The sequence below is a fragment of the Oryzias latipes genome, chromosome 1 (assembly GCF_053564925.1).
Source record: "Oryzias latipes strain Hd-rR chromosome 1, Olatipes_Hd-rR_3.1".
Lineage (NCBI taxonomy): Eukaryota > Metazoa > Chordata > Actinopteri > Beloniformes > Adrianichthyidae > Oryzias > Oryzias latipes.
The window spans coordinates 36,234,064-36,260,156 of NC_136237.1; the positions used below are offsets into that span (position 1 = coordinate 36,234,064).

The 26,093-nt window shown below is 41.0% G+C and overlaps 1 protein-coding gene across 1 annotated transcript in view; it reads left to right on the forward strand.

The window, feature by feature from the left end:
- The first annotated feature begins 114 nt into the window (after positions 1-114).
- Positions 115-26,093, forward strand: part of sorcs3a (sortilin related VPS10 domain containing receptor 3a) — a 260,608-nt gene continuing 234,629 nt past the window's right edge. The window contains exon 1 of the mRNA XM_023954909.2: positions 115-834. Coding sequence (XP_023810677.1) covers positions 328-834 — 507 coding nt within the window. The 5' untranslated portion in view covers positions 115-327. The remainder of the gene's footprint in view (positions 835-26,093) is intronic.

Genomic DNA, 26,093 nt, shown 5'->3' on the forward strand with positions numbered 1-26,093 from the left:
CTTGAGGTCAGACAGAGACCTTTCTGTGCTCACACTGAAGAACTTCAAAGATCAGCGAAAGATTCAGCACCACGGACAGCTCCTTTCTCTCTCTCCGTCGCGCCATCTCGCACGCGCACGCGCACTGTCTCTTCCGGGCGCTCGCTCGCAGCTGGCTGTGGTTCAGCTCCTCCCTCTAAGCCGTGGCTTTCCCCACCAAACATCCTCGGACGTGCACAGTTTTGCCGAAGAGCGCGTTTCCTCCTCAGATCCGCATCGACCCGAGCGACGCGTGTTCAGGTGTCGGATCAGGTCTCCGGCCGTCCCTCACCCACATCTCTGCCAGCGATGGAGGCTCGGGCTGGCGCGCGCCCAGACTGGCACTTATCTCTGGGCATCTGGGTGATAATCGCCGCGCTGCAGCACGCAGAGGCGGGGATCACTTGTGCCCGTTGTCCGTGGCCGGTTCGGCTTCACCAGGAGGAATTACAGCTGACAGAGGAGAGCCTGAGGAGTGTCCAAGTGGAGTTCAGAGCCGAGGATGGCACTTTGGATGAAGTTGCTCCACAGGATGCTGCCCTCGGGTCCGGCAGGGATCGGGGATCGGGGGCGGCCAGTGCTCTCCTGAGAGCCAAGAGGAGCGGTCCGGAGTTGGCAGAGTTTGGTGGCGCGGATGTGGGCGCGCCGGGGGAGCGGGGGCCCGCGCTGGACGGTCACAGAGCGGGCAGACCCGAGCTCTGCTGTAGCAGGGAGGACGGCGGAGCGAGTACCCCGCTGAGCAGCAGCACTTTCGCGCTGACGGGGGACTCTGCGCACAACCACGCCGTGGTGTACTGGTCAGGAAGGAACAGCAGCGTAAGTTTAACCCCCCCCCCCCCCCCCCCCACACACACACACACACCACTCAAGTGCCCACTGCCTGCCTCACATCCCTCACACAGAAGACCCGACTTTGCGCCGCGGAGCTCGTGTTAACAGGTGCACCGCGCGCGCTGCTGCTGCGCTCCAGAGCGCGCCACACTTGTACTTTCTTCTTGTGCCTTTTTATTGGAATCGATAAATGTGCTGTTACCTCTGTTACCGCAGAGCTGAATATTGATGCTGTCAGTAGTTCTTAAAACTGAACTGACAAGGAACTCTTCCCAACTGACGCAGGTTTGCGTGCGCACCAAGACTCTGAGCCAGAAATGGTTGAAATTATCTTATTAAAGTCAAAGATTCAAGAGATTTTTGCAGTAATAAAAAGCCCAAACTAATTTATGCGGGATTATTAAATATTTATGACTAATCTGGCCTTTTAGAGGAAGATTAAATCAATGGTTCTAATGTATGCAAAGATTAGGATCTCTGCTGCACTACCACACAGCTTCCAAGAGAAAGGGGTGGGGGTCTAATTCATGAACAGTTAAGTGATCCCTTTAGCAAAATATGGATTTACTTATCTGTGGTTTTTAAATAAAAAAAGAGGAATTTAGGAATCATGAGTCAGTTTGCAGCATTGATCTTCGAATAAACACATTTAGGTCGTCCCTGCTGCAGATGGAAGCATCTCCGCGTGCACCAGTGACCCCTGATAGCAAAGAGGAAGCAGAACAAAAGAATCACACTCGACAAATGTAGATCATCCTTTTCAATTCCATGTTTGACTGCTCGTCTCTGTAAATGCAGTTTGGGGGGAAAAAGGAGAGATTTCATGTCTGAGCTGATTATGACATGGTGCATGAACTTGTTTTTTAACCCGCAGTCAGGAGGCGCTGCAATGGAAATCTGTGAGGATGAATAGGTCATCGTGTGCTGGTTCCCCCCCAGCATCAAAGCTTTAAGATGTATCCTGAAGACTGAGGCCTCTCTGTCAAAGCCTTTTTTTCTGTCACTGCATTTAAAAATGGGGTAAATGGGCCGTCAGAGGGAGACGAGGTCTGCTGCTTCATCTTCATCGGCTGCTGCTTTAAGTCTTTTCGTAGATGGAAGAAGCCTGTGATCATGGGATCTGACTGGCCAACTAAAAATTACAAATAGTCCATCACATTGTTGTGAAGAGCTGTCTTTTTATCCAGTCAGAGAATGATAAAAAGAAATCAAAAGGAGGACATATCCATGTTTGCTGCAGAGACAGACAGTAAGGCAAACATGAAAATATTTTTTAGTAACTTAAAAAAAAAAAGAAAAATGTAATTTTTTGGTTTAATTTTCGGTTAAATTATCCTATTGTTTATCTAGTGTCAAACTCAAGTCCTTAAGGCTGCTGGATGGCTTGTTCTCTAAAAAATAATGGCGACATGTAAGGCTTCCTAACAAGCAACGCGTCCTGAATCAAAATTTTTTTTTGACTTTCAGTCAAAAGCTAAAAAAAAAAAAAAAAAAACACACTAATTTTTTTACGTTAACATTTAAAACATAAATCATTTCAAACAAAATGTGAGAGCATTTCCAATAAAGGGAATTTACTTTTATTTGGCTGCAATTTAGTATACAGGATACAAAAAAGTTATGTGAAAACTTTGAGTCTTTAAGTTACTTTGTGCTTTAATAAGTTAAAAGCATAAATATTTCACAATCCGCTCGAAAAAAAGAAACAAAAAAGCAAAGATGAGGAGGATACATTTGGCATGGTGGCTTTTGAACCATTTACAGAGGCTGCTCTACTTAGACAGAAGTTGCTGTAACATTCACACAGAGGTTGGCAGAGCATTTACTTATACGCTGCTGTTACATTCACATAGAGGTTGGCAGAGCATTTACCTATAAGCTGCTGTTACATTCACATAGAGGTTGCAGCAAAATTCACAGATGTAGTTAAGTGGTGCAATTACAGCTGCTGGTATTTTTACACAACGGTTGGTGCAACATTTACACAAAGCTGCTGTACATGTTCTTAGATGTTTGTGGAACATTCACAAAGGAGCAGCAGCAACATTCACATAGAGGCTCTATCAGCCTTCACACAGAGCTGCTGGTATATTCACACAGATGTTAGTGGAGCATTCATAGAGGGGCTGCTGCAGCTTTCACATTGAGGTTGCTGGTATATTCACACAGATGTTAGTGGAGCATTCATAGAGGGGCTGCTGCAGCTTTCACATTGAGGTTGCTGGTATATTCACACAGATGTTGCTGGTACATTCACACAGAGGCTCCAGCAGCCTTCACACCGCGGTTGCTGGCATATTCGCACAGAGATTGCTGCAACATTTGCACAGATGTTAGTGCAGCATACCAACAGAGGCTTCCTCTGCATTCACAGAACAAAGGTTTTTTTTTGTTTTATTCACAGAGGTCACTGTAGCAATTACAGACATGTTATAAAGCTTTTAGAGGTTGATCAAACACTCGATGTGTGAAAGATTGTAAAAAACTGTTTTCATGTTCCTATAACTAACAGTAATCAGTACTGCAGGGGTTTGGGACTTTTCTCTACTTCTCTGTATTCTTTAGAATTGATCTGTTTATCAAACATTTTTTTTTTTACATTTCTAAAACTAGTGCTTGTAGCTAGGATCAAACAGAATGATAGCAAATGAACAAAAATAAATTTTTATTCATTGAATTTCAACAATAAAGGTTCAAATGACAAAAAGTCAAAAGGATTTTTTCCAATGAAAAAACAAAACTGGATACATTTGTACGTACTTTGCCGAAAATTTCAGTGGAACCACTTGTTCAAAGTTTTATGAAATTATGACCCTGTGCCTCCTAAAAAGACCCGTAAAGAGCTGAGTTGCTCTGTAAAGTGGTGTCTGGCAGTAAATATTACCTTATGTTACTGCTGCCAAAGGTGGCTCTTAAAGCTGTAATTCAGGGGTGTATTTTCACAGGGTTTGTTAAATTAAAATTGCCACAGTGTTAAATGTCATGTGTTGTTGGTTTGACCTCATTTTAAGAGCTTGTAACTATTCTAGCAAAGAAGGGTTGTTGTTTTTTTCTGTGCAACCAGAGAAACACTGATTGACTCAGACTCATAATAACTCAGACTCAGTCATAATATCAAATGAACGTTGCGACATTGTGTGCAGTTATTCCTGAACTGTGTAAAGAAAAGCTTGTGGCATCTTCAGAACAGATGGAAGATTGTCTCTCTATGAGTGAAATATAGAGTGGATGTCCTGAAAAAACAGGACATCCAGGATGTGTCAAAGTTTGCCTAAACTCCACCTTCGGTTTTTTGCTTGAAAACCTCCCAACCCAGGAAATTGTTATAAAGCTATAGCAACAGACATATTTACTCTGTATGCAAAAACATTGATGTAGCAGCTCTTCTAAGCACCATGTTACGAGATCAAGCCACATTTATTATTTAGGCCCAACTTGCTGCCATTTTTAGAAGGTTGCAGAGAGGAAGGTTCAGTGAAGAAGCTGCTTCGGGAGCTCTTTGTCAAAAACAGCTGGAGCTTTGCTGTGATTCGTCTCTGACACTTTATTCTAGTTAAAAGCCTCATTTTATTTGTAGAGATGTTCTTCTTGAAGTTCTTTAAAGGACTTTTTTTAGTGACTCTTTTTTGGTTTGACTGTTTGAGAACGTTTTGAGGAACTCCTTGAAATCACAAACACAGAGGAAAATTTGAGCAGCACTCAGGCTGTCTACAGAAAGGTCATTTTAAAAAGATAATACAAACCAGAATATGGTATACATGTGTGTGTGTGTTTATATAAAGATTAAATGAAATGGTAATTTTCTCATGACCACTGGTTTATGTCAACATTACAGAACACATTAAAAACTGTAAAGCTACGTTCACACCACCCTCAGCAACGCACGTTCAAGCTGCCACTTCTGTAAACACGCATGGACTTCTGTGATCAACTATCTCATTTTCGCGCTTAGCTAAACAAGTTTCTATGATTGGACTCTACAAATAAACAACGGGTGGCCATTGAACGCATATAGCAAGTTAAACCGGGTCGAACTTTGAGGACCTGGATTTGATAGTGATACATCAATGGTCTCCCTTTTAATTCACAGAAGTGGCAACTCTCATGATGTTTGGTCCAAATATGGCTCATAGACCTTTACAATCTGTAGCAAGATTCGCAAGATTTGCACCGCCACATCATTTTGCACAGAGCCTCTTCCAACTGTAGGTGGCTGACATGCGCTAGCAAACAGTAGAAAAAGAAAAAGATGAAGCCCTTCCCTGCTTGGCCAATGTGAACACCATGGGCTGAAAGCGTGTTCCTGAACATGTGTCAAAAAAGCCCGGTGTGAACGTAGCTTTGGAGGATGCCTTCTATATGATGTTGATGTTGTATGATCTTGTGCTCAGAAACTCCAGTGAAAGTTCTCCACTGATCCAAGTGTGAACAACGACTCATTATGGGTCTCTGAAGACCCAGGAATGTATTTTCGTATTTCATTAATATTTGATAAATTCACTAAAAGTCGTGGTTTTTGATTCAACAGGTCCCTGAGTGATCAGGTCTTAGTTTAGTTAGAAAAGCTCTCCAAAATGTGTGAATCATCACAATTTAGTCCTGTTTAACTAAAGTGAGGCAATGACTTTCACAAAGAGACAGTCAGGGTTAAACGGCTTGTTATCCTTAAAAAGGCTAAATGATTGATTTAAAAGAAAGTGGTTTGAGTTTGCACTGGTTCTTTTTTTTGTGACAAACGGTTAAAAAAAAGGAAGTTTGTAAACAAATCTTCATTGCGTCAAATCTAGACAGCATGCCAACCCTAAACTTACAGAAAGGGCCATTTTTAAGCCTTTGTTGGAAACGTGACGGGATTTTGGCCGATCTCTTTCTTCTGTTGGATGAGCTAATATTAAATTGACTTTGATCCTTCTAAAGGGCTGGATTTAGCTTCTTTTTACGTTTTTCCATTAAGAAGTACTGCTTTTAAACCAAACGTAATTTGGGTTTTAAAGCCCCCAATTAAATGGAGACTATTTTTATGATTACACATTTTTTACATAGCTTTTATTTTACCTATAAATCCCATCAGATTAAATATTTTCCAGACAAACCTGGTTAAGAGGCCCTGGTACAAAAAACAGGTGAGCCAAATGAAAAATTAAAAGTATGAATTTAGGAGCAAGTGGTTGGAGTCAAACAAACAAAAAAATAACTGATGAAGTAGACGACCACAGTTGAAATTGTGATTCCCTCTAAGTTTTCTTTTAAGCATTTGCAACAGGATGTTTTTTTATTTTACAAACAATTCTGCAAAAATCTATTCTATTTTCCCCATTAATATACCTTTCTCATTTTAACATCATTGGATGTTAAAGAAGGCTACATACGTTTTACTGCCAAAATACTGGTTAAGATTTTTATTACAGACTATGAATCAAGAGGATATAACTAATTATGTGAATAATTATTTTCATTTTTATCCAAAACAATTGATTTTGGTTAAGAAATATTTTTGTCATAAGTTGCAATTCAACTTAAAATTGGAATTGATGAATTTGAATGAGATTTAAAACAAACTGATTGCAATGAAAATAAATTAAATATATAATGTATATATAACATATATATTTTTTAGGAAACAGCAGCAGTTAACCTCCTAGTCTTTATTTGTGAAAAAGGCCGATATGACAATTTTCACATCACTACCGTCTCAGTTCTGGTTCTTTGTGTGAAAAGCACAAAAACTTTCAGATTGTCTTTGCTTCGCGTCCCAGTGTGATCAGAATCCGGACAGAATGAGCACAGAGATGGTGGATGGAGCAAAGTCCGGCATGAGTCAGTGCAGCAGTCATGGGCATGTTTGAAAGCTCTGTCAAAAAGCTCAGAACTGACAGAAACTCGTGTGGGCATGCTCTGCAGGGCACGTGCCCTGTTGCACTGACCTTTAACCAACATGCCAATTCCCTGCACCCTTGACCATCTCCACTCCTCAGGACTAAATGCCAGAAATATTCATGCAGATGAACGTGAGCTGGCTGGCTTACAGACTGTTTGGTTGACTGGCCATGACATCAGCCTTAAAACCACAACCTCTGCGGTTCAGAGACTTTCTCCCAGCCTCATTTCAGGCAGACTGGTCGGCCGTGTCTTGTACTCCGACTACCTGTGGGAGAACACATGCTGCTGCGAGATCCCTGAAGGGGGGTGGCGTGTCCTCTGAGGCGTGCGCACAAGCCTAATGCACTCTCTCCCTGTACCTGTTCATCTGCTGTGGTTGGGGGCTGTAGGCTCACGCAGGTTCCACTGACGCCTCAACCTGTCGTTTTAGCCGGCGTTGCAAAGGTGTAAAAGTTTAGACCAAATGTCAGCTCCAATATTCATGAACATAATTCCAGTGGAGCATCCCTGCAGCTTCCTTGGTCGTGAACAGAATGGCACCGGGAGGGACAGCTTGAATACAAAATGGAGCATGTGTGTTATGATGTCCAAACATTCATCTGTCAGAGTCGCCCCCCCACCCAGTCCCCGCACCCCCGCCCCACAAGAATCACTGTTTCAGAAAAGCTGAGCACCTCAAAGCCTGTGCTCTCTTGTTCAAGCGGAACCAGGCTCGGTGGCACGGATCCAAGCTGTGGAGATGAGGGACGTCACGCTGAGGCAGGTCACCCACATCTGCCGAGGCATCGACAGAGCCGGGCACATGTGCTTGAAATTCCCAAATCCCCCTTGAGAGGCTCCAACGGGCCCTCCATCTGAAGACAGAAATGTCACAAGTGGCATGAAAAACATGAAAAAGCCCTTTTCATCGCAGGATCCCAAATACAGCAGGTGCCGATGAATTACAACACTTCAGAGAGGATTCAACTGCATCTTGAATACTTATCAAGCTGCCAATCTGCTGGTTGTTTGTTGTGGTCATTTTGCAGCATTTTTAGAGAGAAAGAGGGAAAAAAAGCAGCTAAAAACAGACAAAACGACAATCTGCAGAGACACGGCTGCTCGTTTTCCATCAGGCAATTTCACCCCTCAGCCTAAATGACTGATGCTAATGCATTATAAAGTTGTTTTGTGCCCTCCCCCACTTTCTGCCTTCTTGTGGCTGTCAGCTCTGCAGGAGGCAGAAAAAGAAGCAAAAAAAAATAACCAATGCAACCCTTCCAGCAAACCTTGTTATCCCTTCATCCATACTTCCCCGCCCTAATCCTGCTGTAATTAGTGTCCACAGATTTGTTTGGCTGTTTTCTCAGGGCTCGTTGCAGTGGAAGTATGATCCAGAGTTGGCTGCTGAGTTCACTTTCAATACAGTGATCACCAGGGGGAAGAAAGAGACAATTATTCATTGTTCTGCATGTTGGCAGAACTTTTTTTTTTTTTTCAGTAGAAACCGTACCTGGAATCCCTTCAACAGAACTAACGAGAAGGTTCTCCTCTGCGCTCTCAAAAATGCAGTTTTCTACTTCTAAGGGACCTCAACTAGGTCAGCGCATTTTCTGCATTTTATAACTCCTGTTAAAGGTCACCAAATGCACTTAGCAGACTCACATAATGTTAAAGCTCGCCTCGCCACAGAAATGCTGCTACATTAAGAAGGCCATTCAGGAAGCCATCCAATCAGGATGTATTGCACCTGCTGCAGCAGAACGCCATGGATCCAACATCACATCAAGCTGCTAAAAGGCTTTGATGCGACGTGCAAAGTGAAAAGCCAGCCGGCCGGACAGGAGAGGCTTTAAAGGCTGCGTTCGCCACTCCTAATGGCCTCATTATGTTTCCTTCATGATTGCAAAGGCGGCTGATGGGAGCATGGAGGATTATTGTGCGCTTGGCCACTGATCCTGCTCACAATGATGGGTGCCCTCATCTCTGAGGGAGTCAGATACAGGTGATGTGTCATGTCTGGACTGCAGTCTCAAATGTTTTTGAAAATGCCTAAATGGAATAATTATGCCCAAAACGAGGCCTATATACCAATGGAACCCTTGAGCAATGTCGAGTATGGACACAGCTGCCAAAAACACACAACTTATGTACCAACTACGACCCAAACTTCCATTTTCTTTTGACTTTGAATCCGTGGATGGCCATGGAATCACTTCGTTAACAATATTAGACTCCCTTAATGTAGGTTGTTGTTGGGTGTTTCAAAGGTTAGAGTTGCAGATTAAGATGTGAATTAAGGTAAACCTAAGTTTGCTCATGATGTTTGGTCCAAATATGGCTCATATACCTTTTGAATTTGTCCTCTTTTAAGACCAAAGTTGAGAATTTTGCTGCGTTTTCATTGAAAACGTTGGTTTTATGATAATGTAAAAAATACATCAGTTTTGTTGCTGTGTTATGGTGTAAAGATCAGGAAAGAATAGTACAAGTACGGTCAAACCGTATGCCGGAGTTAGGGACCATAGACACCCGCGAATACGCAGAAATTGCCAATATGGAGAAACATCCTGCCACCCCATCCCACCCACCCCTGTGGCCAAAGAATGTCCGTCTCCAATCCCTACTCATCAAAATCCCATCTGAAACATTTATGATGCTTTTTAAAACATTAATTAAAAAAAATTGGAACATTTTTCAACCTAACAAGTTTTTTGTTTTATTTAGAGCTATAGACTGTACAGTAGCATACTTTATAACGCACATTACGAGTGTCACTCTGACATTCTGAGCTTTAAAGCCAGGAACCCATGCTTCTTCAAAAAGTTTAGTGTCAGAGGTCCATCAGCGCAATTTTCCATATAGGGGCACAAACTTTGGTTATAGCGATTCAGGAATTGGTAGAACCAACTGTTGGAGGCCGATGGGTCGGCGTGCTCTTCATCTCCGTCCCCTCCTCAGAATTTCCTACAAAAGTCTCATACAAGAGTTTTGAGTTGTCTGAGCTTTTGTGAGGAACCGGAGGAGTCATGTGATCAGAGCGGCAGTAGTTTGTAAACCGAATACATGAAACCACACATATTGAGATGCGAATAAGCGGGGGAACACTGCAATTTAAAAGCTTTCCCAGTGGTCTTTTAATTATGATTATACAATTTTTAGCTGGAAAAAAGAAACCTGTGTTAATTTTTTGGACATAGTTTCTGTAGAGTGGCAGTAGTTTAGTAGAAATTCATCTCTGAGTTGTGGGTGGGACTGTTGGTGCAGAATAAACCTCCCCATGCTTCCCGACATCCATCTGTTTACACACTCTCCCGCTAGCTTACAGCCTCTCACAACCTTAACCTATCTTTACCGGTTGCAACAAAAACAAAACTTTTGGAGCTATCCAGCCATACAGTTTTGAGCCAGATGCCAGCTCAGACGAGGAAAACCAAGACCTACATGGATCCGCTCATGTCTGCAAGTGGATGCATCAGAATGGAGCAGAGCAGGGAGCTGGTGGCCCACCGTGGTAGCTTCAACGTCACACCTACAAGCATTTTCAAACGGCACTTTGTTGTCTGCTCCTGATTTACAACAGTTTGAATCAAGATATACTTAGTAGTGCAATTTTGAGCTGTGTTTTAACATGATGTCCTCCATCATGTTAAAACACCAACAACTCTTTAAAGACTTGATGTGAACTTAACAGGGATGGTGTGGATGCACTTTTATGCTTTTGAAAACCTTAGAATATCTCCCCAAATCACTGTTGTCACTACAACTTATTCTTAAAAATGTTGGTTTAAAAACGCATTTGCAATTAATCGTAACAGACCAATGGTCCCTTTTCCTTTATAGTCTTTTACTAACCATTTCATCCAGAGATCATAGCTGAGTACCAACAACATTCATGGACTGCCACAGAAAACATGGAGACTGACAAATCCCAGAAGTACACTGCATCTTTGCCTTAACCACCTTTTCTTAAAATCCAAGTGTGACAGCTTGTAATATTCGTGTCTTTTGCCTTTTCCCTGACCACGGGTAGAGAGGCGCCCCCACGCAGGCCTTCTCCCTCTGTGTGCCCACTTTTCTTCGCTGTCTCCTCTTCCGCAGACCTCCGTGCTTCACACAGGCAGAAGAAGTCATAAACCATCTCAGTCTGTTGGGTGAAACGTTGTCATGCCTACAGGAGGCTGTCACCGGTGTAGAGTGATGTAGATGCATCACCCTCCAAGTCCTGCAGTCAATTAACACATTGTCTAATTAAAGTGATCTACTGGTTTATCTATGAGAGATTCAAAGTGGTTGGAAAAATTGCTCCGTGCTGCATTAACTTTATGGCCAGGGCTGCTTCGTTATTTCCATTTAGATTTTATGGTAATAACCTGCTATAGCACCCCCTTACCCCCCTAACATTACCCAGCATCTTGGGTGTACCGATTTTGGATTTCTATTTCCTGTTAATCCTCCTCCGCGGCTGTGTAAAATACTTGATTACGTGACTGAACTCCTGACAGTCGGCAGCGTCTGGCCCTTGCCTGCGTCCTTTTTTAGCAGGCCTTGAGTCCTTTTCCTCCTCTCAGGACTACTTTTCCGTTGAATGTGAAACACATTTCTATCACGCGCAGTAATTGTCTTTTATTTAGCCAGCGCTCCGTGCTGAGCTGCTTTTGAAAATTTAATGTTGCCTTAAGAGTTATTTGGACAGCTTGGCAGGTACTGATGTAAGCCTGTCTTCTAAAGGACAAAGTGAGTGGTCATGGATAGTGGTGAATTATTAATCCTGTGACTCTTTCATAGTTGTTTTCTTTGAGGGAACCTCTTCTGCTGGAGAGAAAGAACCTTCAGCCTTTTGAAAAAATCTCTGGCAACACTGCCAACTGAAAAAGAAAAGGTTAATGTATCAGTAATGATACCTTTGGTTAACCACTTAATAGAGGTGTCACTAACAATCAAAGCCTTGCATTTAATTTCCATTAAAAGTTCCTTTGTAGAAGTGTTCAGTCATTCTATTAAAGTATAATTAAACAATACACGGTGTGCTAAACTAGAGTGGTGACTTTTTTGTGGAGAGCAGGTAAAAATAAGCTGAAGAGGGTTTCAGAAGAGGAAGTTTTGATGAATTGGAAGCTTTTGTGAATGAGATTCGTTCAAAAAGGTTTCCCTAATCCATATATCCATGCATACCAATTAGCATACAATAATGAGAGCATGAGGACTTGTGCATGCTTCAATAAAAAGTAGTTGCTGATTTACAGTTAGATAAATGGCCAGCCTGTGTGTGGTAAACCTACAATTCCAAAATTAAGTGCACTCGAAATTTCCCAGAAGTCTGCGCGAAAAGCTAGTGTGGATCAATGCCTATGAATGTAAATGAGAAGTTGACTGAGTGAGTGTGACGTCACTGAAAGAAAATGACATACTTCCGGTTTCAGATAAGTCAATTTAGTTGCCTTTTTTTTTGCGGTACGGTGTGGCATGTTAGAAATCATCAGTAGGAACTAGTGGGCACTTCCTGTTTGGAACGCGAGGGAGGAGGAGTCACTCAGTCCAGTTCTTACTAGACTGGTGAATATAGACCACAATGCATTGCGTTTGAACAATTAGTCATTTGAAAAAGTTATGCAACTTTAAAATATATAAACCATAACAGATTTCATCATCAGAACACTGGATAAATCAAGTCTTTGTAAAATGTTCATATTAATTAGGCTTTATTGTGGCAAAAAGATGATGTCCTGTTTTGCATAAATAAAAAGAAAAAGCAGTGAACAGGTGTTTGATTTCCATTCAAGTCCAAGACCCTGGATAGTCCTTCACAATATAATCTTTTAGGGGTTAGGTAGAAGTAAGTAAAATCAATTAGTGGTAGACCTACATGGTAAAAAAAACACACTAATTGCTGATTTTGCTGCTAGCTTATTAGCATTTGACTTCACAATTTTAGCTACTGGTCACACACTTTGGATCTTAATGTTTCTACTCCGCAACAGGAAAGGGAAGGAGGGGCGGGATTGCTCTGTGCAGAACTCAGGGGAAAATTTTTAATAAACTTCTGCCGCTCTGCAGATCTTATGTCCTAGAAAATGGGACATTTTTTATTTTATTTCAGCTAAAAATTTTATATGCATAATTAATAGACTACTGGGAATGCTTTACAATAGATTAAATGATGATCGCAGTGGTACAGCGGTAATTTGGGATTTTGGCTAATTAGCTTTCATCGTTTTTGTGTGCCTGCAAGGCTTTTGTAAGATATTGGAAAACCAGATTTATTTCTCTCTCCAGTGTCAAACTGACAGGAATGCATTATTTCATGAAAGGGCTGAATTAAAAATGGAACATTAGCTGATATTAGCTATTAAGTACTGTTGTCTCTTTAAAATGTTGAGCTTTAAACGTTTTTAGCCCTACTTTGAATTTTATGATTCAAAAAAATTCTAAAAGTATTTACACTTTAAGCAAAAAACATTTTTTTAAAGGATTTTGAAAACCAGTGAAATTAAAACTGCCGGGTGAAAAGAATTGAACGATCTCTTTTCACGACCCGCATGTGAACCTAAATGATTTTTATTTGAACTGTTCCTGGAAGTATGTGTGACACTCATGTAACACCAATTTTCAGTGCAATTGCAACTGAAATTAGTTCACACATTTGTTCACAATTTTATTTCTCCAGGTTGAGATTTGTTAGGCCGTTGGGATACAACCCTGAGAAGAACAATTTATTGTGTTGATGACACATTGTACTGATGATTGTTGTGGAGGTTCTTTGTGACTCTGCACCTGGATCTACCGATCTGTTGTCACCTTTGATCATTCTTGTTTGACTGTAAATCTCAAAGGAAAAAAAAACAACACAATTTTCAGAGAAAAAAAAAAAACAAGAAAAAAAAGAGCTTTTTTAAGTGCATCATTCTTGCTTTGTCTGCAGTATGTGTTTTAAAGACCCAATTCAATGCAAATGATTTTTTTTACAAGGTTTTTGTATTTATCTCATGATGGAGGACATATGTAACCCTTGTGCTATCCTAGGCACTTTAACGTTGGGAGTTGGGTCATCTAGACCCACTAGAAAGTGCGCTGAACATTTTTTCTTCAATGATTTGTGATCTTCACTGGTGTCCATGGATTACATGAAATCTTTCCACCTTTATCCACCTTTGTCATGGTAGGGAGAACACCTCAAAGTAAAGGTTGGGTCATCTAAGATAGCACAAGGGTTAAAGAAAATTAAGATTAAAACTGCATTTTCTCAATATTTCTCTATTCAAATTGTTGCAGATGAAAAAACTTCAGTTTGAAAAAGTTTGTAGTTGTTACAAAAAATCTATAATCAGCAGGCCACAAGGTTCCACTCCATTTTGATGCATCCACTTTGTTTTCGTCATCTGAGCTGTTATCTGGCTCAAAACTGTACAGCTGGGTGGCTCAACTATTGCTTACCATTTTTTTCTTTAATGGTAGTAATGTTAGTGTGGGAGTGTGAGGGGCTGTAAGCTAGTGGGAGAAAGTGAAAACAAAGGGATGATGGGAAATCAAGACAGGCTCACTCTGTGCCATCAGTCCCAGGGACAACTCAGAGGTGAATTTCTGACCAAATACTACCGCTTACCAGAAACAAAGTCCTGGAAAACAAGACAGGTTTTAACATTAAGGCTAAAAATGACAAATAAAATCCCAGTGGGAACACATTTAAAATAGATCAAAATATAATTGTAGTGGAACTTAACCCCCCCCGCCCCCGCATATTTGTAAGGAGGGATGTGAGGTCTGATTTACCTCACACAACAACAGATGTGAGGTAAATGGGTCATAATTATCACACAGAGAGCTAATACTTCCTCTGCTTTATAGGAGTTTTGTTAGCTCACAAGTTGAACAATCATCTTTGAGCAGCCTTCACAACTCTATTATTAACATTAACTCATTGCTTTCATCCTGAGTAAAGTTTGTACAGGCGGTAATGTTGACTAATGCATGCTAACTCAAAAGCGGTGAAATAAACTTCCTGAGCTCGACCTTTTCTTTGTCTGTGCTTCCGCCCTTAACCCTCTTTTGGCTGCGTTGACATCACTATGATTTTCTGCGGTGCGGCTCGCTGTGCTGAGAGCAGCACATCAAGAAACTGCAGCGTTTTAATGCATAACTGTCTGCTTTGTTGTAGCACTTCCAATGAACTAATATCTTCTTTTTATTATTTTTTTCAAACAGATTTTTTTCCTTGCATCTCTGCTAATCTTTCCTCACTAGAGCAGGAACCTAAATCTCCCAAATTTTAATAATTCTCAGTCAGTGCTGCCCCAGTCCTGTCACACAGAGACGGATGGTGGGTCTTAATAATCAATGGTGCTCAGTATCATTGCTGCTGTGTCACACTTCAGGCTGCGCTGAAAACAAGCCAGTCCAGGAGGCTTTTTAAGGATTAGTGTTTCCCTCCGCTTCATGTACTGCCTGCATTTTAAATTGGCAGGACGTCAACAATGAGTTGAAGTTGACACAGACTGGTGGTAATGTTAAAACCCACTGCCTTCTTTTGCTTCCCACCAGCTTGTTCTGCTGCTCTCGTCAGCCCCACAGGCCACACTGAAGCTAGCGAGCGTCTTATGGGAAGTGACAGCGGTGCATGGAGATGCAGTGGCCGCTAGCCCCCTCAAATTAATCTACATTTTTGTTTTAATTTGCTTTTGCCCTGCTTTTTTACTGAAGCACACATTACTTTCTCCTGACAGAATCACATCTGAAGTTGGGTCAGGGATTTTATTTTGTTCATTAGAACTTAAAACTCAAGTTTTTAATTTGTTCACCAGGACGGTACAGGACACTTTAAAGTAGATATTTTTGGGACAAAAATTGCACTTCAATTTATCTTTAACAATTGCACTAAGCAGATGAAATGTAACAAGACAGCCAGAAAAAAAAATTGGAACACAACTAAATTTAATAAAAGGAAATTGGCTTCATTTAGGAAATTTTCCAAGGCACTGGGCTTAAATGCAGGGGAAGCAGATCAGATTTATTCTCTTTAAGATGTTTTGAAACAATAAAGCTTCCTAAAAACAAACTAAACCCACATGAGCCAGAAAGTTGTGGTGGCAAAATGAAAGCATGACAGGGCGAAACAGGGAGTGAGGAACTCATTGACATATATGCTGTGGGTTGATTAACAGACAGCCATCAGCTGAGATGAACTTAAACTAGAACCAGGTGTGCCTTGACACAAACCAAAAGTACACTGACAAGTCATCAGAAACCTTTCACAAAATCTAACCACCCACAAAAACAAATAAAAACAACTAACCAAACATGTGTAAATAAGCCTTTAAAACATTAAAGAGATGCCAGTAACTGAAGGTCTAAAAATTTTTTTTCCACTCAAGACATTTAAATTTTTTAAATGGGGTGTGTCTATGGCACATTCTGGCGGATTAAAGAATTTTAAATGTCAAAATGCTTTAGAAACCAAGTTTTTTATTCAAATGTTTGCTTTAATTTTTGCAAGTGCATATTTCCACCTGGTCAATGCAAATTATTTTTTAATTTCACAAAGGTTTTTTTTTTCAAGAGACCCTGTTGCTGCTCACTAAACAAAAAATCTTAAATTAGTTCTAGACTTTTAATCCATATATTCTCCTTCACTGGGCAACAGCTTCAGCAAACACACTATGCAGATGACACAATTTTATGTATTACTTAGTCCTGCTATTTGATCAAACTGCAAGCTTGCTCTAAAGACATGAGACCTAATAAGTTTGGGTTTATAAGCTTTAAAAATTGGGGTTTTACCAGCTTTTAATAAAGTTTTATTACACCCACATTTTTTTCTGTTTCATACAGAACATCTGCAGTTTAAATCTGAAAAAACAAAAACGTCTATAAATGTACAAAAGTAAGGTTGTGAAGTGGCATTAGTTAATGTTTGTTTTCCACAAAACCACTTTGTCAAACTCAGAGGAGGAAATATATAATGGTTCCGCTCAGTCCAGGGTTAGTAATGTCCAAAGAGAGGGGATCCTGAAAAAGGAGAGTTATCACAGTATGCTATTGCTCCATACAAAATGTGCTCAGCTTGTCAAAAAATTAAATAAAAATCAAACACATGTCAAGGCTCTGCCAAAAAGACCTAAGGAAAAACTACCCCACACATTTATGGCAGCATAATATTGAAACATTTTTTCTGTAAAAAATAGATTTTAATGAGATTAATAGTAAATTTTGCTAAAATCCAAATACAAGCTTCTATTAGAGTAAAAGACCATGAACTGTGTAATTTTAAAGATATTAAAAAAATCGTTTATATCTTTTAGATGAAAGTGCATAAAATGTATTCTGTTATACCGGTAAATGCCTTTTTTCCTGATCTACTTTATTCCTTCCACTGTCTGTATTTGAGGCAATTCTGAAAAAAATATTAATTGCAGATTCAGGATCTTAAAATTTACCCTTGTGCTCTTTGTCCAGCTATTGATGTTGCATTTGCATTGCATCATCCTGAATTACCTAATCCAGAAAATAAACAGCCAGTGGGTGAGAGATGGGCAAATAACACAGTTGGGTCAATTGAGTCCATTATATCTGTGCCATCTAACGGTCTTTCAAAGTTTCTTTCCCTGCATCTCCATCCATCATTCTTATTTAGCTAAAATCATAAAACCGTCAAATTTTAAAATAGTCCATCACAACTCAGGATGTCATCTTGTGCTCTGTTTTTTTTTGTGGCATTTTCTCCGTTATCTTTTCCCAACAAGTCATAAATGGCGGCTTAGGACTTGCGCAGCATGCTAACGATAGCAGCCATATGTCAAAGCACCTTTTAATTATCACGCGTTATCTCGGGGGTGTCACAATCTGATAGCAAAAGCTGTGGCTTAAATTTGACCTTTTCATTGTTGCAAAGCTGTGTGGAGCACAGGGTGGGACCTGGAAAATGCCAAAACGAGTTTATTGTCTATCCTGTGTGGTAACTCTTGAACTCTAGCTGCAGCTGGTGTATTTTTGCTTTTTGTCGTGACTTTGCCTTTCTGTTATAATCAAATGTATTTAACGTTCAAGGAATTTGGAAAAGAAAACTGTTTGTGTTTTTCCTAGATTAATAATTATCTTGATGTAACTCTAAATAAACAGTGGTGTCTTCTTTGATTTGTTTCGCAGTTGCACGTTTATGTGAATAATTGAGTAGATTATTGACTTCTAAGTCACCTTTCATTTGTTCTGCCTGTGTTGCTCTGAATCAAACATCCATTACAGAAAGAAGTTCATAATTCCCAATGACTGGTAGATTATTAAAGGAACATCATTTGGACCGGTGAGATGGATGAGAAGAGAATCGGGGTTGAGTGAAAGCAAGCATCCTTTGGATGCAGCTCCGATGAACCCTAGCCCTGCTAATTATCACGCTGTGCCTCTAAAATACAAATGAAGCTGCTTTTTCACACATTTGCTCATCCTTCTGCAGACGGTTGAGTTCTTATCAGACAAGTGTTCCTCTCAGTGGGCTGCTAAGCTTCCTGCTGGTTGCCTGGCACGGCATCCAGGTCTGCAGCGAGGGAGGATAACTCTTCCTGTCACTCCCCCCGTTTGCCCGCACCTTCTAAGGCAGTGCCTTCGTCCATCACTAGAGGGAGTGGGTCAGCCTTAAGAACGGTTTCATGGGTTACAAGCTCCTCTCCTTTTCCAAGTTGGATGTAAAGACAGTGGCTATTTTTGCAAATCAGGTGAGAAGAGGAAGCGAACGCAGATGGATTGAAGCACAGCTGGCAGAGTGCATGCAACATTTCCTGCAGCATCCTGAAGCTTGTGCTCCTCAGAAAAGGGTCGTGCCCTACTCTCCTCTCCAACCCGCTGCCCCGGCCTTTAACAGCTCGCTTAGCAAACATGAAAATTCAGCTGTAATTGAATTTAGAGCTTCAGCAGACAGAGCAGCATTTGTAAAGCAGGCTGCTGCGAGAGAGATAATCTGGCTTGTAAAGAGTCTCGCTTCAGCAGCGTCTTTGCCTTTAAGGAGCTTTAGCTTCAACCTTCTCACTGGGAGATGTAATATAAAGTGAGGACAGAGTAGCGTATGGTTCATCAGAGGGAGAAAGCATTGGTCAGTCTGTTCGCAGAAAGTCTACAGATGGCTCTAAATCAGATACAGTTACCCATTACCTCATGGAAGTGCTTTATAACAGCATTCGTGACTTGTTAGCAGTTCCTCCGGTGGCACCACACGACAATTTTTAGTTTTGCAGCTGAAGCTCCCAGGCAAACTGCCAGGAATGTTTCTGAGGATGTTTGAGCCTCCCTAAGGGGGATGATGAAATTTTCTGCATGTAATTTTGCTCGCAAGGAGACAGTCCTAAAGGCCGCTTCACGGCTGCTGCATCCATTTGGCTCAAGCCCACGAGGGTCCGCATGGGACAACACACGAACAGCCCATCCGGAAAGCAACTGAGCCAGTACGGTGACAGTGAATTGGACATATGGACTCAAAGATGGTCACAAAAGTGTCTCTTTGCCACGAAATGACTGAGTCACAAAGTTGGGTTGAAGATGATAAAACTGAAACGATCTAACAAGGGTCGAAGTGACCAACAATTGGCTTGCAGAGCCCCACTTCAATCACAAGTGTGCTGATTTTGACTTTGAAAAATCTTTAAATCCCTGAGCTGTCATTATCGATTAATACGTGATAGGGTGTCGCCGAGAGATTATGGTACAGTGAAAGGGACAAAAAAAACACACAACAGTGCAATAACCAAGGGGATGTCAACCCACTCATGTCCGCCACCAATCTTTAAATAAGTCAGTGCCACTAATATGGACTGAAGAATGAGGGTGACTGCAAGTTCTACTTGAGCAGCGAAGTCCGATTTCCACTTGTCTGTCTGCGGTGCATCTCCTTTGCATTACGTTGATACACAACGACAATGTTCATTACTCAGTTGGAATGTTTACATCACCTCCGTCATGTCTGCGTCTGATGTTCGTCTCTTTGCAAGGCATCATAAGCCTAACACAGGAGTCCTATTTCTATTCCGTTGACATCGTTAAAAGGTTCGGTCATTTATGACACATCATCAATTTTACAGCCAGCAAGGAAGGAGAGGGCATGGAGCTTGCTTGGCAAAATTTTGAATGTTGATGACACAGGGGTGGCAGGACAAACCACTCCTTTGAAGGAGGGGGGGACCAACCGGTGACAATGTAAGCTGACTGACGGTTGTGAGACGGACTACCCACATGACGCAAGGGAGACGCACTGCAGATGGATCGGTGTTCATCAGGCATATACAGTACAGACCAAAAGTTTGGACACACCTTCCCATTCATTTGAATGGGAAGGTGTGTCCAAACTTTTGGTCTGTACTATATTTTGCTAAATTATTTCGCCGCTTGCTCCCTCTACTGGTCATTAGCTTAAAGAAGCTAACAACCAACATAACTAATTACAATTTAATGGAAAAAACGTTCCTGGTAATGAGCTCAGTTTGATTTTTTTGAATAGATGAACTTTATGCATATTTTTCCTGAATTTTGTAGATCATTAGATGATAGATGCTAATGAGTAACTTGCTTGCAGTTTACAAAATTTGTTAGCTCTTTTTCGCTTAGTGAAGATTTTTTTTTTGATAAATTCTCCAGACAGAATTTTCTGTATGTATACTGCCAAATCAGTGTTAGGAGGAACATATTTATTTTTAACCTATAAGATGTTACAAATTAATTTCCAACAAATTTCTTTCAAATGAGAGACAAAAAAGAGAATTACAAATTCAAAGTTAAACATTAAAAACAAGTTATTATTCACATTTTTTCTGCTCAGAATGGTATAATTACACATTAGAGCCCCAACTACTCTATAATTATGAGCAAACTAAAGGCATTAATATGAAGTATCCAACAGAGCTGTTTTGCTGTGAAGCAGCTTCATAATTATTCTTCCTTCATCAGGCCAGAAATATTTATAAAATGCTGAAGCCTTTACTTAAATTGCTTAGGAATAATGAGATGACCAAAATTGGATTAATTTTGGGAATAAATTGAGTAGAAAAGCAGGATGCAGATGGTTGAGGGCAATGGAAATCCAATTATGGTTGGGAGGTGGTCTTGACTGTGCGACAGATGGAAGGATTTCATGAGTGGCTGCTCTAGTCAAGGTGTTGAGGTGAAGTTAGATCAAGTCACTGCTAAAAATCAAATTCACTTCCACTGGTTCCACTGGAGAAGAGTTTTTCATACATACCGGTGCTAAAATTATTGCATATTAAACATTTAGATTCTAGCAAGAGAAGAAATTGTAGCTGGTTCTTTGAAAGCTATTTAGTAACATTTTAATATAATCTGAATTCCAACCAGTGAAACCTTTTTTTTCTCCCAAAGGTTTAGTAATGCACCCAAAAACAATACAGATTGTACCATCCAACCTGACTGATGCTGGTAAGTTTACTTGTTTGGAACGACTTTTAAAACTTCATTTAATCAAACCACAAAAATCTATTTGAAATGATTGTACCAACTGTAAGGTATGGTAGTGGAGGAATGATCACAGAGCTTCACAGGGCTCGTTGTAGGACCATCTGGTATATTTTAAAGTCGGGATAATGATTTCAAACACACCTGCAAGGGGGAAGTCATGGTGTCCATCAGGGGTCTGAACTTGCACTTCATTCTCCTTACATATGCAACCTTTAGTAAACAGTTACTGAGAACAGCTAACTTTTTAAAGACATTTATGCAGATAATGCACAGTTTTGCACGTCTATTAAACCAGGTCATTCCTATCAAAGCATGAAGCATGTTTCTCATATTTGATTATGTACTTTATTTGTGTTTTTTTGACACATGTTAAATGTATTTAAATAGTCTTTATTTGGTCATGAAACCTTGCAAGAATCATGTGCCTGACTTCAATGAAAAATAGTGATGTGACCTTCACAAGCAAATCACATTTTTGAACGGCTCATTTACTTGAAAGATGGGAATCGACTCGCGGTCGGCTGAGAACCGTTCTTTTCGGGGTTTTTTCCTCCGCCCACAGAGTTTTTACGTTCACATAAAGACACAACAAGCTCCTCCTTCTAACTTCAGATGCATAGATCATACGAGTTGTGAACACCAGCTTTATAGGAGTATCTCCCTTAAAAAAGAAAAGAGGAGAAAGTCGCAGTTTCTGCAGCGAGCAGGGCGGGGCGGCAGTCGCAGGACGTGCAGACAACAGCCGCACGGAGGGGAGGCGCTCATTTTCATTATGGAGATGTAGTCATGAATTATAAATAAATGCTCTGATGGCCAAAGAAAAGGGTGTTTTCAGGAAAAATGTAGTGAGATTTTGCGGCTCTTACTTGGTTTTGTCAGCGAGAAACTGGACCAAATGGTTCTTTTAGAGGTTGCAGACGCCTGGTTTAGCTGTTGCAATAATAACATAATTCAAGGACACATAAACATTCATTATACATGAACACTATATATTCTGGCAGTGGAATATTTACATTGAAACCATATTACACTTTAACATCTTTGTTTCTGAATTTGAATTACTCTAAAACAGATCTTCTATATGTCCTGACTGGTACTCTCAGAAGGGGTTTTCTTCTTACATCTTTAGACTCTTTTCCCCAGTTACTCAGTACGGGTCCAGAGCTAATTTTCCTTTTTTTTTTTTAAATCACAAATGCCAAATATATTCTAGAAAAAAAATTACCATAGTATTGCTTATCCTACATGACTTCCTGTTAATTCACAAGGTGTCCCGGTCCTCAGTCGGTGGCTAGGCTATTTCTGGTTTCGATCCAGCGTTGTTAATAAATAACAAATAAAACCAATAGGAACCCTTTTTTCATAAATCAAAGTTTATCAGTTTTGTTTTTTTAAGACTTTTTTCTTCCTAATTTTTTATTCCTAATAATATGTGAGTTGCATGTCTTTACACTGATCATCTTTAGAGTTATCATAAAAAGCGTTCCAAGGGGTCTTATAGTTATGATTATGCAGTTTTTTTCTTCCCAAATCTGCATAACTGACGTAAGTTGTAGACGTAACTCCATCCCCTTCCCTGTTATCTCCTGTCAACTGACATCTGCTTACACGCTCTCCTGGTAGCCCAAAGCTCCTCACAACCTCAACCCACCAGAAATGGCGAGCAGTATTGGAGCTATTAGGCCTGACAGTTTTGAGCTAGATGCCAGCTCGTACAAGGAAAATAAAGACGTATGTGGGTGGAGTCGTCTACAAGTGGATGCATTAGAATGGAGCAGTGCAGGTTGCTTGTATTCCATCCAACGTATTACTATTTCACAACTACAAGCTTTTCCCAACAGCAATTTTTCATTGGCACCTGATTAAGGATTTGAGATATACTCAGAAATGCAAGTTTAAGCTGGTTTTAAAAAACATATATGTTCTTCATCAGAAAAATACCACAAGAGCACATGCTAAAAACTCCACAAACACAACTTTCATTGGAGTGGGTCTTTAAATCACAAACAGAGGTGGTTCTGCCATGGTAAGACCAGAACCAGGACATACGGTGCCTTCAGAACATGGAAAGCGACTAAATTGAGTTAAGAAGGCTAAAGGATTAAAAATACACCAGCAGGTTGAAACAAATGGGGGGCAGAAATGTCTCTAGATTGGCTTTCTTTTATTCTAGTGACTGAAGGTTATGGTGAAAAAGATGCTTACATTTAAAAGGCAGTTTGAGTGGTTAAAGATGATTTGGTGTGATATTATTGTAGGTCTAAAGATTTGATGGGCTTACTCCAACATGATTTAGGTTAAAATCCAGTCCAAATTCCCTTCTTTGGTTGATGAGGAAGACATAGTTATGACAACATGTGCATTCCAAAAATACTTTGTCGCCCTCAGCTGAATTTCAGGACAGAATATCGATGTGAAAGTGGGGGCAGCATTCCATGATTTCTGCTGTGTTGTGTAACATGTCGCCGGGATGTCAAACGCAGACATGAATTAGCCTCCTAAGCAATGAGTTGATGAACCGCCAGTAGCAGGAGTTCAAAGGTCAGGGGAAGAGCGGTACTGCTGCTGACAGTGATGCCCCCCCCCCCCCCCCCATCCCCCTGGAGCGGGAGGGAAGGAGAGGTGAGACTAATGAAGAGCCCACAGAGGGAGGAGTCGCATTAGAATGATAGAAATATTTGTGCTCTCATTTGCAAACACAGAGTTCTTGTTTTCTGTTTGGGAGCACCAAAGCCTCATAGATGACCCGATTGGCTGCATTGGGACTTTGGGGCGGGGGGTGGAGGGTGGGGTGGATAGGTCATTAGGGAGGATTTTTGTTTCTGCTTGGCTGCACCAAGTCGTGTGCAAGCTGTGGGAAGAATAAGCGGATGACGCTTCAGACAGTGGTGTGGCCGCTGGATTGGAGTTTTTCCTGCAGGCCAACGCTGCAGTTCACCTTTCCAAATCCCTCCATAATGGAGTCCGTCTGTTGGCATAAAGGATTCTTACTCGTGTGGGCAGAACGGTTCCTGTGCTCTGTGTAGGTGTGCACACACGTGTTGTCGTGAGGCGTGGGCAGTTTCACGGCTCAGACTGTTTCTGCTCCTCTGGGCTCCGATATGCACTGAGGGGGCTGGGGAGTGAAATTACTGAAAGGCCCACTCTACATTTCCACTCTGCGTTCCCTCCGGCTCCTTAAACATCTCTCACTGCTGCCGAAGATACGGTTTGAGCTTGAAGCAAATGTACAACAAAGTTGACACTGTGACTCCATCGTGGCCGTTTGGGAAAATCTGCTGCTTCCTGCGATAAACTGAGTCAGGAGAGCTGGGTTCACTGACACGGTGTGTTCACCTTTTGTTATTTACGCTCACATTTATATTTGTATTGCAAGACTATGATATATTGAGTTTAAGTGTAGTAGAAGGTCAGCATATCTCCCCAAAATCTCTCATTTTGAGAGCTCAAATGGGATTTAAACACATCTATCGTTACTATCCCATCCATCAAATGTTGACAAACTCATTATTTAAACCCATAGACCCCATTCTTTACCTTAGTTTGAACTTTCATCCATAAATGTTAAAAAAGTGTTTACTTTGTGTAACCAGTGAAAAGGTTGCAGAGTGATGAAGAGGGTTGTAGAAGTGCTTCTGGTCTTTATTGTCTTTTGAGCCTTATGCAACGTACACACCAGGCATTAGACGAGTGTTCAAGAACGTGCTGAGCGCGGGTTCTAGACACGCTTTACGCACTGGACTGTCGCCACCCAATACTAGCGCATCACAGTTGGGAGAGGCTTGCTGCGAAAATATCAAAGTGGTAGAAATCTGGCGAATCTTGCTCCAGGCTTTTTCTTTCATAGCTCTTTTCTGAAATATAAAAGAACTGGTTTAATATCATTCTGATCGGGCACAAACTGTATTTGGTAAATTCTCCTCCATGATCAATTTTCAAGTGCTTGTCACTTCCATGAATTGAAAAGGACACTACCCTTCAACACTACCAAATCTGTTTGATCAAAGTTCAACTGGTTTACGTCTCAATGAATGGTCACACGTTTTATCTGTAAAGCATAAAAAACAGACTTGAAAACTTGCATAGCTGTGCATGATTGTGAGAGTTTGGAATGTGGAAGTCCAGAACTTGCATATGTGTGTATTCATATAGTATTTTCATTGAAAGTGATCACTTGAACGTGCGTTTACAAGGCCGGTGTGAACTTAGTATTACTCTCCTGCTTAGACAGATTCTGTGGCAGTGTTGCACATTCAGCTACAAATGGTGAGGAATTGCTCATCTGTCTCCTGCCTTTGTTAATCGCTAATCCCTGCAGGTTACCCTTCCTGGAGACCGCACACACTTCACCACAGCGCCCTTTCTTCTTATGGATTATCAGATCAGATAGTAGATTAAAAGTGGCTAATTCTTGAGGTACTGTCTCTGTGAGTGTTCCGGGCAGTGGGAGGAAGAGGACGGAGGGGAAATGACTTGTGAGTAGTTCTGTTTACGCCTCATCTAGCCCACCGACTAATGTCCACCGTGGCAACGCATTCCTGCCATGTGAACAGTTTCCAATAGCCTAAGTGAAGGCATATGTTTCACCAAATTAAGAGCCTGTTAGAGTGTGCGAATTGGCTGCACTCTCAGCCATTTCCCAGATGGATGAAGATTTCCCCGAGGACAGGAACTCAAAGCATATCCTTGGTTCCTCCACCTTCTTTCCTCCTCTAAGGCTCCTTCTGTCTCTCATAGATATCATGGTTTCCCTGCGTGACCTTGGGAGGATATGTATCTCTCCCTCTCCCAGTCAAACGAATGGAATATTCTTTTTCATCTGTAGAAAGGAGTGAAGGAAACCTCAGGGAGACTGCTGTTTTATTCTTGCCTGAGGAAGATTGTTTGAATCTGAAACTGTGTCTTAAGAGGTGCATCTAGTTTACTCTTCAGAGGCAGAA